This window comes from Sinocyclocheilus rhinocerous, unplaced genomic scaffold (assembly GCF_001515625.1).
Source record: "Sinocyclocheilus rhinocerous isolate Xijiao unplaced genomic scaffold, SAMN03320098_v1.1 scaffold1042, whole genome shotgun sequence".
NCBI lineage: Eukaryota > Metazoa > Chordata > Actinopteri > Cypriniformes > Cyprinidae > Sinocyclocheilus > Sinocyclocheilus rhinocerous.
In genome coordinates, this window is record NW_015640510.1 from 110374 (window position 1) to 127107 (window position 16734).

Below are 16734 nucleotides of genomic sequence, written 5' to 3' on the forward strand. Positions count from 1 at the left end.
TAGAATGAATGTCTTTTATGTTTTTTGAGTGAGTTATTGAATCACTGAATCATTTTAGGCGGTCAATTGGACACTGCAGACGTGAGAGGATTAAACTAGTTTAATTTGCTCAATATTTTTGAATAATTTTTATAACATGCTTGAAATTGAAATTAAATATTTTCAAAATGCATCCTTTTTTAATCTGAACACAATCTTAGACATTCTGCTTTCAGTTGTTTTTTAATTTTTTTAGTTTGGGACTTTGGATTAATATATGTATATACATAATTACAAACATTAATTTGTTCTTATACTTTAAAACATTAAAAAACTTATTCCCCACAAAGTAATCTCAAGGTCTAAAATGGCACATGTTTTGGTGGTCAATTCATATAGGATCTACTTGTATATTTCATTAGTCTTTCTCCTAGGCAGGCCTGTAAGAGTCTTTGGCTTTCTGGTGGACTCAAGCTGTGATTTCATTATTACTCCTAAAGTACAAGTAATTTGGTTTAAAACAGTTTGGAGGACCAGGTTCAGTAAACACCTTATTATTAAAGCATACCAGACAAGCAGAATATACCCCAGTATATGAACGCAATGCGCTGAGTTGCACATTAATCGTTTTCTTGGGATAGAAAACGCTTAACGTGGCTTCATGGAAGGAGACAGTGATATTAAAAAAAAAACACATCTAGTATTCAGATTATTAAAAATATAAATTATGTGTACAGGCAAGAGGATGAACACGGAATAAGAATGCAACGTGCTGAATTTAAGCGCTTTCCTTCCATAGAAAACTGTTAGGCTATAAAGAATAAATGCTTAACGTGAGACTTTGCACGTTGCGTTCATATTTTGGGGTATATTCTGCTGGTCTGTAAATCGTATACGCTTTATTAATAAGGTGTGTATTGAACTTGGTCCTCCAAACTGTTTTAAGCCAAGTTCATTTGTTTTAGAATGTCCTATTTATTCTTAGACCACTATCCTGTGACAAATGTGTTTATAAAGTCATTAAGTTGTAAAATCATAATTTCGACATTTAAAGTCTTAATTTCGACAAAGTCATAATTTTGACTTTTTAAAGTTATAATTTTGACTTTTTATCTCGTAATTATGACTTAAGTATGTCATAATTTCGACTTTTTGAGGCATTAATTTTTTTTTCTTATGTGGCGGAAATGGGCTTCCATACATTTGTTATTGTTTAACTCGATTTTTTTATTTTCTTTTTTCCAGAAAACAAGACTTCATATCTTCAGGCAGCTTGCATCTCAGTTAAATTTATCTTGACTTAAGGATGTTCAGATATTTATATTGGTAAAAAAAAAAAAAAAAGGAAACACTGAGAAAGATTTATTTTTTGCATTCAAGGACATAATTTCATCATTTTCTGTTCCAATTTAAGAACTTCAAGGGTGAATTAAGAATTTTTAAGACCCACACAAACCCGGTATAAATGGATTTAAAATGATCTAAGAGTATAACTCACTTCTGCATCTTCTGTTTGCGGGCCACATCGCCGAAGCTGCGAAACTCCTCTCCTGCTTTGATCTGGTAGAATCTGGGCTGGTTCTGGCTCTGGTTCTGAGGCTCCTGCTGGCGGTTCCTGACTGGATCGGAGCTCTGTAAGCTGGTTTCTCGGTCCTGTTGCCTCCTCTCTTTCCTCTGGTTGAACGTGCGCTCCCGCTCCTCCGCCCGTATAAGACGGCGCTGCTCCCTCACTTCCTGCACCCAGCTCTTATCATCATCATCAGAGCTCTCCTCTTCCTCTGAGCTGCCACGGCCTTCCACCTCCTCCTCTTCCTCATCCTGCTGGTAAGATCAAGAGAAATCTCAATGTGACATCCACATGCTGCACTACTTGTCACCAAAGTTTCTAAAAAAATCGCAGACGATTTTATTGCGTGATTCTGAAATCGAAGAAATCGTTCGCGATAATGACAGCTGTTTGCATAGCATCTCAGTGAACTACGGCTCTGTGAAGTAAATGCTGCTCCATCTGAAAGCAGGTGAAAATACCACATTTAACATATTTTTACTCCAAACTCACTTCACATAACGTCAGTCGAGTGTTTGAAATAAATCCTTCTGTGAGATGATGTGGCTTCTTACACAGAATAAGGCACGCAACATATTTCATAGTATTTAAGCAGTGATAAAGGCATTGCATTATAAATATACTTTATTTTAATGATAATTATAATAAGAAGAACTCAGATAAACCGAACGTTTTATGCGACGTGCAGCAAGTGTATTTTAGCTTATGTCCCGCCGGTTCATATGTACGCACCTAACCTCCGAACCACGCAGCAGATTCGTTCTGAATTAATCTCTTCCCAAATCGTCCCTCCCCAACATTTTAGTCTCGTTTTTATTCTTTGACGAAAATGTCAATAGATTTACGTCATAGTTTTTGTCATTCAAAGAGAGTTTTAGTTCGTTATCGTCTCGTTGTCGTCTGTGAAAAAAATGTCGTTGACGAAACTTATGACGAAAATTATTTGTCAACGAAATTAACACTGCCGGGTTCATCCGCTCGCCTGTACACATAATTTATATTTTTAATAATCTGAATACTAGATGTGTTTTTTTTATATCACGTCTCCTTCCACAAAGCCGCGTTAAGATTTTTCCCACTGACTTCTTTTGAATTTGTTCATTAAAAAGATTCCGATTAATTCACTCATACATTAAGTGACCATTTCTAATGATTACATCTTTATGCCAGTAGGTGGTGACAAATGAATGTCTTTTATGTTTTTTGAGTGAGTTATTGAATCACTGAATCATTTTAGGCGGTCAATTGGACACTGCAGACGTGAGAGGATTAAACTAGTTTAATTTGCTCAATATTTTTGAATAATTTTTATAACATGCTTGAAATTGAAATTAAATATTTTCAAAATGCATCCTTTTTTAATCTGAACACAATCTTAGACATTCTGCTTTCAGTTGTTTTTTAATTTTTTTAGTTTGGGACTTTGGATTAATATATGTATATACATAATTACAAACATTAATTTGTTCTTATACTTTAAAACATTAAAAAACTTATTCCCCACAAAGTAATCTCAAGGTCTAAAATGGCACATGTTTTGGTGGTCAATTCATATAGGATCTACTTGTATATTTCATTAGTCTTTCTCCTAGGCAGGCCTGTAAGAGTCTTTGGCTTTCTGGTGGACTCAAGCTGTGATTTCATTATTACTCCTAAAGTACAAGTAATTTGGTTTAAAACAGTTTGGAGGACCAGGTTCAGTAAACACCTTATTATTAAAGCATACCAGACAAGCAGAATATACCCCAGTATATGAACGCAATGCGCTGAGTTGCACATTAATCGTTTTCTTGGGATAGAAAACGCTTAACGTGGCTTCATGGAAGGAGACAGTGATATTAAAAAAAAAACACATCTAGTATTCAGATTATTAAAAATATAAATTATGTGTACAGGCAAGAGGATGAACACGGAATAAGAATGCAACGTGCTGAATTTAAGCGCTTTCCTTCCATAGAAAACTGTTAGGCTATAAAGAATAAATGCTTAACGTGAGACTTTGCACGTTGCGTTCATATTTTGGGGTATATTCTGCTGGTCTGTAAATCGTATACGCTTTATTAATAAGGTGTGTATTGAACTTGGTCCTCCAAACTGTTTTAAGCCAAGTTCATTTGTTTTAGAATGTCCTATTTATTCTTAGACCACTATCCTGTGACAAATGTGTTTATAAAGTCATTAAGTTGTAAAATCATAATTTCGACATTTAAAGTCTTAATTTCGACAAAGTCATAATTTTGACTTTTTAAAGTCATAATTTTGACTTTTTATCTCGTAATTATGACTTAAGTATGTCATAATTTCGACTTTTTGAGGCATTAATTTTTTTTTCTTATGTGGCGGAAATGGGCTTCCATACATTTGTTATTGTTTAACTCGATTTTTTTATTTTCTTTTTTCCAGAAAACAAGACTTCATATCTTCAGGCAGCTTGCATCTCAGTTAAATTTATCTTGACTTAAGGATGTTCAGATATTTATATTGGTAAAAAAAAAAAAAAAAGGAAACACTGAGAAAGATTTATTTTTTGCATTCAAGGACATAATTTCATCATTTTCTGTTCCAATTTAAGAACTTCAAGGGTGAATTAAGAATTTTTAAGACCCACACAAACCCGGTATAAATGGATTTAAAATGATCTAAGAGTATAACTCACTTCTGCATCTTCTGTTTGCGGGCCACATCGCCGAAGCTGCGAAACTCCTCTCCTGCTTTGATCTGGTAGAATCTGGGCTGGTTCTGGCTCTGGTTCTGAGGCTCCTGCTGGCGGTTCCTGACTGGATCGGAGCTCTGTAAGCTGGTTTCTCGGTCCTGTTGCCTCCTCTCTTTCCTCTGGTTGAACGTGCGCTCCCGCTCCTCCGCCCGTATAAGACGGCGCTGCTCCCTCACTTCCTGCACCCAGCTCTTATCATCATCATCAGAGCTCTCCTCTTCATCTGAGCTGCCACGGCCTTCCACCTCCTCCTCTTCCTCATCCTGCTAGTGAGATCAAGACAGTTAGAGAGAAATCTCAATGTTACATTTACATGTTGCACTTGTTACAAAGGTTTCTTGGTGGTATTTTTATAATTTTCACAATCAGAAGTCTTTAGCTCTGTTCACAAAACCGTGAGACCTGCCTTCAGAGCTGGTCTAGTGATTGATTACATGTTCTCTGGATTACATAATCAGATTCCAAAAATTGAGTACTCATAATTAGAGTATATTACATTTTAATGCTCAAAATCAGATTACAGTACATTTTTTATAGATATTATTCACACAATGGCAGTACATCATTCATAATTGACTGATTCTGAAAGACCTTGAGCGTGTAATGTCATTATTGGCTGTCTATTAATGTTTGTTCATGAAATGCAGGGATTCCAAACCATTTTTGTCAGCCAAACACCATTGAAATGATACTTGCAATATTTCTGAGGAAGGTAATATTTCAATAATTTAACACATAATTGCATGTTTACAGTTCTCTGATGTTGATTAATGGTCACACATTGACATGGTAAACAGATAAAAAAAGGAAATAATTTCTATTTTTAGTGATCAAGTGTTTAAAAATGTATTTGAAATTTTATGATTTAATTAATTACTAGCATTTAATCAACAGAGATTACATTACTAACTACAGTTTTCATAATCAGTAATGAACTACAGTTTGTAAGTAATCTACCCAGCTCTGTCTGCCTTGCTGTCTAGATCAGTGATATTTCAGTATCAGTGACATACGCAGATTTCATTAATATTTCTGAATTAGTTTTTATGTTTTAGTTTTGATATTTTGTTTTCATTTGAATTTCAGTTAAAAGCTTTAGTCCTTTTGTTGTTTTTTGTCATTTTTAGTATTTTATTATTTTTTATTTACATTTACACATCCCCAGTAGAGTTGTCACGACACTGGGATTTCTAACTTTGGTACAATACCTTGAACAATATTTATATTTCATACCTTTTTCAATTCAGGAAGGAAAAAACTGTACCTGTTCCTCTTGCTGAACAATTTGGCTGAGTTTCTGCCTCCTCTTTTCACCCACTTTAGACACGATGGGGTTGAGCAGCCGGAACTCCTCGCTTCGCTCATCCACCTGGTAATCAGGGTTCTCGAACATCACCTTGAAGCGGTCATCCGTCAGGAGATTGGCTACGGCCTTGAGAGAAAAACAGATAAGAGCAGAATGAGAAAAGGAGTGAGAGAGACAACAGAATTAAAACACTTGACTAAAATATTTCTGTATTCCATCAGTGTGGAAATGAGTCAAAGAAACATTGCCCACATTGCCCTTTTTCTTCTTCTTCTTGGTTGAAAGCTCACTTTCCTCCATGAGTTTCATGGCCAGATCCTTGTTGACCTTGGGCAGCTTCTGTTAGAGAACACAAGTCAGAGAATGACGGAGTCAAAGCACCGATGATAACAGACTATGAGAACATGGTTAACAGTTTTATTCACACAATACTAGGGCCCCATGTGGAAAAAGTGTATGGACAAAATGGCAATATGATCTAGTGTCTGAGAATATCGTGCTGCAAAAATACTGGTTTAAATATGAAGCCTGCACATCTGTGTGTTTTCATCTTTTTCATCTTTTACACGCATACTGAAGCATACTCATTACATGAGCACATAAAAACTTCAACTTCATCTCCAGAGCTGCTCTGGATTTACACCATTTGATTTGTGAAAACTACCATCAATTACAGACACAAACTCAAAGATCTTCACTGCAACACACCATAATAAACGTTTGGCTTAACTTGAACAAATTGTGACAGGAATATATTATACAGCAGAATGTACTTCTCAAAGTAATAATTCTAATAATAATAAAATGATAAAAGTAATATCTCACAATTTTTCTTACATGTTTTCATTTTAGCACTTTGTTTGGCAAAAAATAAAAAAAGAAAGTTTTTTAATTAAATCCATTTTTTTTTTTTTTATAATTCATGTTTTATGAGTTCATTTGATTACCACTGGCTTTGAAAACAGACAAGACAATGCTTCTGAAAAATAAAACATTTCATAGGGTCCTATTATTGTAAACATTTTAATAAACTATTAAAGTGGTTATATTTTATGATTTCAAATGATTATTAAAATTAAAATTAACTATTAAAATAGAATAAAATGGAAAACGTGGAATTTGGGAAAAATAAAATGAAATTTAGTAATGGGGTCCATATGGCTAAACATTTAATAAAGTGTTGTTAAATTATGTAAGTTTCATAATTTCAATCAATTACACATGCTTTTTGATTACTAAAATTACTAAATGGAATAAGCTGGAAAAAAAAAAATAAGGGTGCTTTCACACCTGTAGATCGATTGCTTTGTTTCGAAACAGGGATTAAAATTATTACAATGTTGCTTTTTATTCTTGGTGCGGTTCGCTTTCACACGGCAAAGTTTCTAAGCGGACCAAATTTGTTAATACAAGTCACGCGCGAGTAAACTGTTCTCTCATTGGTCAAAGTTTCACGGATCGGATTGCTTTCTCACTACAACCGAACCGCTCCAGAGTTCGTTTTCAATCGAGCCGAGACCATCTCGTTCAGGCGATCTCGGACCGATTGTTTTGGCGCGGATCCGAGCGCGATTGCCATGTTCACATATGCCCAAACCAACCGAGCTAAGGGGGGAAACGCGCCAGGTTCCGAAACAACAGGCCAGGTGTGAAAGCACCCTAAAACAGATTTCATAGGGACCCAGCACAACACTGGCTAACTAAACAGTTCTTAAATATATATATATATATATATATATACACATCTATATATAAAATTTATATATAGAAAACATGCAAGTTTTTCTTTTCACCAATACTTCTGTGGTCTTCATCTGCCAGGTTTACTCATAGCTGAGATAAGCACGCACACAGGGTGAATGCGTCAACAAGCATTACCTTGAGCTGCACTCTCTGAGCTCTCGACTCCTCAATCTTCTGCCGGATTCTGTCCTTACGGTACTCTTCATAGGCAAACGGGTTCGCCATGGTCTTCACCTGCACCAATGCACAGGAATTAAACATGAATCATCATTTAAAGGGCAAAAATGTTCAAACAAACAGCATAACGTGCACAAATGCTCAGACCCAAATCCGCACCTTGTGGTAGAGCCTGATGTCCATGAAGAAGCCGTGCATGTAGGCCCTGAGCAGAGGCGAGCCAATCAGATGCGTCAGACCTTACAGGAGGAAAAAACAAGCGAAACATCAGGAAATGCAACAAAAGTTCAAGAATCACAAAGAACAACACATTTAGAACAAATAATATAAGCTGCTCGGTTGGTCCCAATCCACTATGTTTTGGGTGTATATTCCACCCTCAAGTTGTTTCAAAGCTGTACGAGTTTCTTCCTTCTTGTTGAAAGCAAAAGAAGATATTTTGGAGAATGTGGGTAACCAAACAGTGGTTGGTTCCCATTGACTTCCACAGTATGGAAAAAAACTCTCTCTATCTAAGTCAATGGCTACCACCAACTGTTGCTTTCAACAGAAATAAGAAACTTGAGGCTGAGTAAATGATGACAATTTTCATTTTTGGGTGAACTATCCCTTAAAAACCTGATTTAATGTGCAAATGTCATAATATTATAACAATCTATCAAATGAAGTGGACAAAAAGATATAATGTTCAAAATAAAGACAAGTATAGACTGACTTCATGCATCCACTAAAAATCACTTTGGCACCAGATTAAATGTCGCGGAGCAAAAAAATAAAAAATAAAAAAACGTAAAAGATAATTTGCTTAATACTAGTGCTGTCAAACGATTAATCGCGATTAATCGCATCCAAAATAAAAGTTTTTGTTTACATAATATATGTGTGTGTACTGTGTATATTTATTATGTATATATAAAATACACACACATGCACGTGAATATTTAAGAAAAATGTTACGTTTATATATTAAAATATATTTATATATGATATAATTTATATGAATATACATATATACCTTTTATTTTGGATGCGATTAATCGCGATTAATCGTTTGACAGCACTTAAGTACTTAATACTTTTCGGGGTCATTGTAGTGTTTCCTAAACATGCACAGTTTATCTGCTGGATAATCTCATGCAACTAAACCCTCAGAGAAGAGACACAACAAGTGCACTAAATACATCACCTGACATTAGTAAATAGACACTCTGACCACCAAAACACCAGCACCCTCAACCCAATGCTGTATACAACAGACTGCATGACAAACCTACTTATATTGTATTTCCATGGTTTTAAAATCGCAAGGTTCAATGAAGACATGCTAAAGCATTTAAAGAATCCAGCTGACCTTTGTCTATTGAGCAGGGATGAACTATTCCTTCAATTACACTCTTTGAAAACTTTTACTGCTATCAGGAAAGAGGCTGATTACACAACAGAGAAAACACAAAACTGACCCCAGACCAGCAGTATGACACACGTCTGTCTGAACAGATCCGAACCCAGAGCATCTCTGCTGCAAATTACAAACACGTCTCTGTGACAGACCAGGCTGCAACATTTCATCACAGTCTACTGTTATTTTGATTTCTTCTATTATTATGGCTGAGAAACAAACCAAAATGTAAAACCTTTTTCACACCTTCGTTATTCTTTGGAACACAAATTAAGATATTTTTTATATTCTCTCATTATTTCCATCTATCCATTGAAAAAGCCCACGTAACCAACATTTTCAACAACATCTAACAATGTCTTAAAGAGATTGAAGACACGATCACTTCACATGATGAACAGATTTAATATAAGCTTTTATGCACAAACACACATCATCAACACACATTCAACCGTACTTGCATGACCTAAGAAAAAAACTTGGTTTTCCATATATGTGTGCTGCATGTGCATTCATCAATATTTATACATGCATAAAAAATAAGAAATAAATTAAAATCGTATCAAATAAAACTATCATATAAAGCTATTGTGTGATCAACGTTCAATGGTTCAACGTCCACTGTGTTAATGAATGCTACTGCAAACCATTTAGGGGGTGGCGCAACAGTACAAACTTTGCCTGGATCTCGTGTACATCTCGATAGGTTTAGTTTAAATGTATTTCTTGAATTTCTGCACCAGCGTTTTCAAAATTTGTTAAATGAGGGAAGTTTCAGTTACTACGACTTTTGCCAGTGACGGTGACATGGCCAGACAAGAGACAGAGCGCTCACTAGACTCTAGTCCTGTTACATTGTGATCAACGTTCAATGGTTCAACGTCTTTTGCCAGTGACGGTGACATGGCCAGACAAGAGACAGAGCGCTCACTAGACTCTAGTCCTGTTACATAACCCTGCCATTCTGCAGCCCTCCACGTCACATAACCCACTGCATCACATGCTGACGCCGGCATTCCTCCGCTGTTTTCCCATCCTCCACCCACTGAACTGGATCTTATCATCGCTGTAGGCCTGCCTCTGTCTCCTCTGTGATATTTTTATCTGTTCAATTTGCATCATTCTTTGAGTTTTCGCAGATGGACTGAGATCACTCAAGGACTCTCTGTGGCTCAACGCCTGCGACTGACTGACACAACTACAGGAATGCTCTCGTAGTAAATATTTTATAAGCAGATGCACCTCAAACTTTGTACAAAACGTGTCATAACGTGCTCCTCGCTGATAAAACTACAACTTGACCTGGACTGACTCTGCAGTTGCAATACCATTTCCGTTAAAATTAAAACGTACAGAAACGAAGGAAAACATGTAAAATACTTGTGGCTTTAATTCATTACAAATTCAAGCCTGAAAAATTGACCAGAGCCCAGGCCAAAATCAAACTTTTAAGGTTGATTAGTGGACCTCTAATGCATTTAAGATTTATGCATTTTAATTTCATATCAAATTTCTGTAACGGTACAAATAAACTGTGATTTAACCAGGTATATTTATAAATCCAATTTTGTTTTATTCTCATACATTTTAACTAATTGAATACTGATAGTCATATTTAACCATGCTCATACTTTATAACTGAATAAATGTAACTGCTTTCACAAAGAACAGCTTTATGCTGATTCTAAGCTATTTGAATAAAAGCATTATGAAAATATGATAATTTGAAAAAAAGTTAATTATAAACAATGCCTTAACTGCGCCGCTTCTGAATGAGCAGCAAATATGCCTCACAATACGTTTTTATGCATCACATTTGTTAATGTTAAAAGTTTACTTGATGAAATTCGATATGCAGTTCAAATACATAAATCTAAAATATAGACATTTAAAAAAAAAAAAAAAAAAGATTTTATTGGTGATCTTACGACAGCTGGCCAGAAAGAGACGGACTTACCCAGGTTCTCCAGGTCTTTGCGGGTGACAAACTTGTAGTCGTCATAGATGGTGCTCTCTGGGTTCTCCTCGAGCTCCTCTGTCAGGTTATCCAGGAAGGAGCACCAGCGTGGAGCCGGACCAAGAGCCTGAAGACAGCATGACACAATGGAGGAAATAATAAGGCTTCTTTTGTGGTAGATCATGAACAGCTTCTCAAAACATGGCAGTTTACAGATATTCCGGAGAAGAACATTTAAAGGCACAATATGTAAGATTTTTTTATTAAAATATCCAAAAACCACTAGAACAGTGTTATATATAATGCTTCGAAGAATGTTTAAATCCAGAGAAATTAGCAATTTTAACTAGTGACACGGACCGTGTCCATAGTGTCATTGTGTCGCCTGCCAATGACGTCATAACCCCTCGATTTCCGGTTTTGTTTTGTAGAAAACATGGAAACACCAAAGACGCTTTAATATGTTGTGCGTTTTAATAGACCGGTGACGACCGCACAGAGTAGCATTATAACAGAACGTTCAAATGTATCTAGTATGATAAAACAACGCTGCTTTTTTCCCCACATACGCACGGTAGCAGTTGACTGTGGTATAATAAAAGCTCCGCTGCTTTCGAGCCGTGTGTCACGCTAATTTAGCGGCCTCGTTTCGCTTCGACGGCTTTCAGCCTCACCCGGCTTCATTCTACTACGTTAATAAATCATTAGCTCATCCATGAACATGATTTCTGCCCGAGTCCCGTCGGATTGCATCGGCTGTGAGGATGAAGACGACAACTCCCATGATTCCACACTCGGTCACAGCGTCATCAAACTACGCCTTTGTCTATTTGTTTATTTTGAATATGTGCCCTCTAGCAGCGAAAATTACATTTTGTGCCTTTAAGGATGAATTTCATTAAAACTGTTGGTCAGACTTTACAGAGAAATGCACCCGGAAGGTCAAAACCATCATCAGAAACCCTTCACACACTTCTGCCTTCTGGGAAACGATGCAGAACATTGTATGCCCACAGAACACGACTCAAAAACAGATTTTACCACAGAGCAGTTGTTGAGTGGTTGAGGACCTAGAGACCTCAACCACTTCCCCACATACTGACTTTTAGTGCAGTCACCTTACTGTGCAATATTTCATTGGGTAAAAGTCTTTGTTTATCATGGTCAAGATGTCAACTATACTACCCAGTGAAGACCTTGTCTGAGTCCTCTGCACAATCTGACTTTGCTGCAGCCTAGAATTGAGCTGCTGGTTTCGTCTGGCCAGAGGAGAACTGGCCCCCCGACTGAGCCTGGTTTCTCCCAAGGTTTTTTCTCCATTCTGTCACTGATGGCGTTTTTGTTCCTCTGGCTTGCTTAGTTGGGGACACTTAATTTCCAGCGATATCGTTGACTTGATTGCAAAAATTGAGTGTTTACTATTGTCCTGCATTATTGACACACTATTTTTCTATTTAATACTGTAAAGCTGCTTTGACACAGTCTGTATTGTTAAAAGCGCTATATAAATAAAGGTGACTTGACTACCTCAACACTTGTCACTTCCTGCTTAATTGCACATAATGTCTATATTTATGCACATACACAATGTTTACATTTATGCACATTTGTTGTCTTGTGTTATGTGTCCTCTGTGTACTGTGTTGAATAGCGTATTGTGTATATTGTATATTGCATTGTGTATATTGTATTGTACCGTACAGAGTATTATGTATAACAGTAGAGTCTTTAGTGTATAATCACTTATATGCATGTATCAAGAAGGCACCTGGAGGTCGCTCCACCAGAGTTTCATTGTACAGTGACAATAAAGTTTATTCTTACTTAGAAAGAAGTTACCCAGACGACGGCTGTATTTAAGCGCCATTAAGACTGTTTGTATTGTGACATTTTCATGTCAATTAAGCACATTGCCAGTTAATGTGAAATAAGATGCATAATGGCAGTATCTGTTGTAACCGACAATAATCTAAGCTGATTAAAAAAAATGAACAACAAAAACCCCTCAAAGCTCTTCACTGCAAACCACCAAATTAATTCTTAATTTATCAGTAAATTAATTATTTGATTACATTTTAAATAATTAAATTAAGCTTTATGAATTCTTCTCAGACACTAGTAAATTAATTGTCATTTTTATTTGATTGTATTTTAAAGGATAATGGAGTAGGTAAAGTTTCATGAATTCATTTAATTAGACTTTTAAATCCTAAAACACAGAATTCAGGAAAATAGTTGTTTATATTCATTCTTGAGCTCTAACAAACATGTGACATGCATTTCCTTGCCCATAAATTTTATGTTATGAATATTGTGATAAATATCAACATCAAATGATAATAGAAAAAAAATATTGTTTGGCCATATTGCCCAACCCTAATTTTGTGTTTGAGGGGGAAATGTGATGAAAATAATGTCACAAATGTGAAAAAAACTTAATGGTCCTTAGAACAGGCCTTCATTTTGTAAAGTATTATTTAATGTCGTTTTGAGTTTGTTGTGTAATGTGACCAGGACTTTTCTTCACAAGATTCACTGAGCCTTGTTTGTTTGCTAAGCATGTCACCGCCTTCGTGAAGGACATATCAAATGGTTTGGTAAGTGTGTGTGTACTCAACTCGAGCACACACAGGGTAAACCCCTCTTATTGCCAAACACACAGTTATATCATGTGCAGGTCTAGAACAGAACGAAGTTTCTCAGAAATGTTTCAGCTGCCCTTAACTACCATTGCCCCGTTAAATATAAACACTATAAAAGCACCGCGAGGGCTTGCTTTTACTTAGAAAGACAGGAAAAGGTGTAGTTGGTAGGCGTATACAGACTTGCCATGACTAATCAAGATATGAGGGACAAAATGTGCTCAAAGCATTGGCTGCTTTTTGCAGCATACTTGATAACAAGCCATCTGGTACTTACAGGGATGTAAAAGGTGTTCATTTTGGGATCTTCATTGGCAGTGAAGAGCATACCTGTAAATTGGGTCACAGAACAGCAATTAGAAAACAAACTCACCCCTCATGGAACAAAAAACCCCCATATACAGTGAGTCAGCTGATGGACAATGTCACGCTCTGCCAATGGGTGCATGCAGGCCTAAACATTCGAGCTGTGTAAATATAATGCACTCCTAATAAACAAAGTGCAATGAACAATAATCAGTCTATAACACAGAACTGAAATATTTTATTCTGGTCACTACCATACAAAAGAATGAGGTTGGTAGATTTTGGTCTATAAGCCTCTTTTATGTTCACCAAGGCTGCATTTATTTTATATTAAAAAAAAATAAAAAAAATGTCATTTTGTAAAATATTATTATAATTAATTTATATTGCAGTATCTCAGCATCTATTGCATTGTTGTCCTACATTTACAATTTTCATTTTTACTGTGTAACTGAATAATGAAATCCAATTTTTTTTTACATGCATTTATATATTTTATAAATAGTTATTAAATTAGTTTTTTTACATTTAAAATAGCAATACAAATGATTGATGATTAATAATATAATTTGCACTACCATTCAAATGTTTAGCGTTGGCAGGATTTTTCATGAATGATGTTTATTTGATCAACAATATAGTAAAATGGCAATACTGTAGAATTATTACAATTTAAAATAACCGGGTCTATTGCAAGATATATTTTGTCAATAATATATGCTAAATCTAAAGCTAAATTTTCAGCATGGTTACTCACGTGATCTTTAAGAAATAATTCTAATATGCTGATTTGCTGCTCAAGAAACATTTCTGATTATTATCATCAATGTTGGCTTTATCAAAGGACTGTTTGATCTGTTAATGACTGGCTGACTGCACATTATCACTTACATATGTGCCCATTTAAATTTTTCCAAACAAATCAAATCAAATATTTGAAATCATTTTCTTCAATCCTTTAAAAAGGCTATGATATAATAGTCTTTTCAAATGCTAACCCTGAGCTTTCAGTGTCATTCACTTCCATTTCAGCTGTCCAAAAGAGCCCGTTATGCTGCTTGATTCTGCAGACTTGTATTTCTGATCAAATTCTTTTAATGTTTTGTCGTAAACACAGGTTTGTATTGAAAATAGTTTTACCGTTTACTGCACTTTGTTATTCTTCTAATTATTTACCTAGAGCTAATAAATTGGAAGTCTGGCACATTCACAGAATATAGCTTACTTCTGAGTAGCAAAAAGGTGGATATTACCTAATAAAATGACTATATTTTATAATTTTATTATATTAGTCTTTTGTTTTAAAGGGGTTTTTAGTATTTCGTTTAAGACACGCTGCCAAACCAGGACTTGCAATTTTCTATTGTAAGAGACGGTCACACCTTACAAAGCATCTGAATGGACCAAAAAATAAAAAAAATACAAATTTACACACCCTGTGAGCAAGATGAGATCAATCATTTTGGTCTGCTTTCCAGTAAGAGAAGGATTATCATTTCTAAATATGCTACAAAGTTTGTTGGCATCTTTCAGTACAAATGCTACGGAATGCCACAAAACTCCAATTTGGATTTCAAGGGGACATTTAGAAATGAACCAGCAGCTTCTTGTGGTTAAACTTCAGTTCTATTTGCGTGAACTAACCGGAGCCGGGGTAGAGACACACATCATTGATGTTGGCCTGCGGTTCGATGGAGGAAAATACTTTTCCCTGAAATTAAGAGATTAAAAAAAAAAAAATGTTATGCATTTGATGTTTGTCTTTGAAAGTTCATTGCTGGACGTCTGGATATAAAGTACACCAGCAAAGCCGGTCTTACATTGTCTTTATTCCACATCTTGATGATTTTGGAGTCGGCGGAGAGCACCAGGTCCAGCGGGTTGTGGAAGTGAAGGGATTTGATGGGCAGCCCATAGTAATGATCTTTAACCAGCAGAGGACGCGAAGAACGAAGATCATAGACGAGAACCTGAGGACACGTCACAAATGAGCACTGCTAGCCATTCAGCACTGTAAATCTGAAGAGCTTATTGATTTTAAACTGAGTAATCTCCTCAATGTGAGAAATAAAAATGACCTGTCCAGTGCTGGTGCCCACCGCCATGCCCAGAGAGCCATTAAACTTCAGCGCGCTGACAGCCGGCAGGCCTTCCACCCTTCCGACATGAGAAAAGCACATAAGGATGAGGTTATATTACTCATGTTATTTGATTGATTACAGTATTCGACTGGAGTAATCTTACTGACCCTAAACTTTTGATATGCAAACTCTGGGCCTCGAAAAGATCAACATGATCAAAACTTTGCTGAAAAACCTGTTGCACACAATCTACTACTCCTTCGTGCCTTCTGTCGGCTAAATGGTATATAGTAGGGGAACAGGTTTTAACAGGTTTTTACTGTAGCATTTTTAGTCTTTTACAGTTAAATTCACGGTAAATTTTTACAGTGTTTGTAAGGCCATTTCTTTTCTAGAAGTGTGTCAAATTCTTACATTTAATCAATAAAGCCAATTACAAAAATAAAACATTTGAGGCTGTTACCAAACAAATAAAATAATTCTCAAAAAAATTCATGCAATACAGAGGAAACACAGAAGCTGCATCTGAAGTGGCATTTAGATGCATATACACACTGTTTAATGCAAGGCATGAATGTTTAACCTGCAGTTACAAATGCATAAATAATGTTTTGATATTTTAATCCTAAAACTTTGAATACTGATATTTGAAATGATTTTAAAAAATATATAAAAAGGTACTTTAAAATGTGAAATTAAAACCGCCAGTAGGTGGCAGCAAGTCACTGTTAATAAGTGAGTCATTGCGATTGAACCGAATCATTTAAACGGTTGATTCATTCAGTAACGAAACACTACTGTCATGTTTTTCAGAGACGCAAAACAGTACTGTGGCTTTGTTTGGAACCATTTTTGTTGGCGAAA

At 35.8% G+C, this 16734-nt stretch overlaps 1 protein-coding gene across 5 annotated transcripts in view; it reads right to left on the reverse strand.

Annotated features, from left to right (window-relative positions):
- The window catches only part of nol10 (nucleolar protein 10), a 31289-nt gene that overhangs the window by 4307 nt on the left and 10248 nt on the right, over window positions 1-16734 (reverse strand). For 3 of the 5 annotated variants that reach the window (XM_016569487.1, XM_016569484.1, XM_016569488.1), the window contains exons 10-19: window positions 15868-15946; window positions 15610-15759; window positions 15434-15500; window positions 13761-13813; window positions 10842-10968; window positions 7645-7724; window positions 7444-7542; window positions 5818-5904; window positions 5524-5691; window positions 4203-4525 (exon numbers count right to left, since the gene is read on the reverse strand). In XM_016569487.1, coding sequence (XP_016424973.1) covers window positions 4203-4525; window positions 5524-5691; window positions 5818-5904; window positions 7444-7542; window positions 7645-7724; window positions 10842-10968; window positions 13761-13813; window positions 15434-15500; window positions 15610-15759; window positions 15868-15946 — 1233 coding nt within the window. Of the gene's footprint in view, window positions 1-1477; window positions 1798-4202; window positions 4526-5523; window positions 5692-5817; window positions 5905-7443; window positions 7543-7644; window positions 7725-10841; window positions 10969-13760; window positions 13814-15433; window positions 15501-15609; window positions 15760-15867; window positions 15947-16734 lie in introns of all 5 variants that reach the window. The other 2 variants (XM_016569486.1, XM_016569485.1) reach the window with 2 other exon arrangements.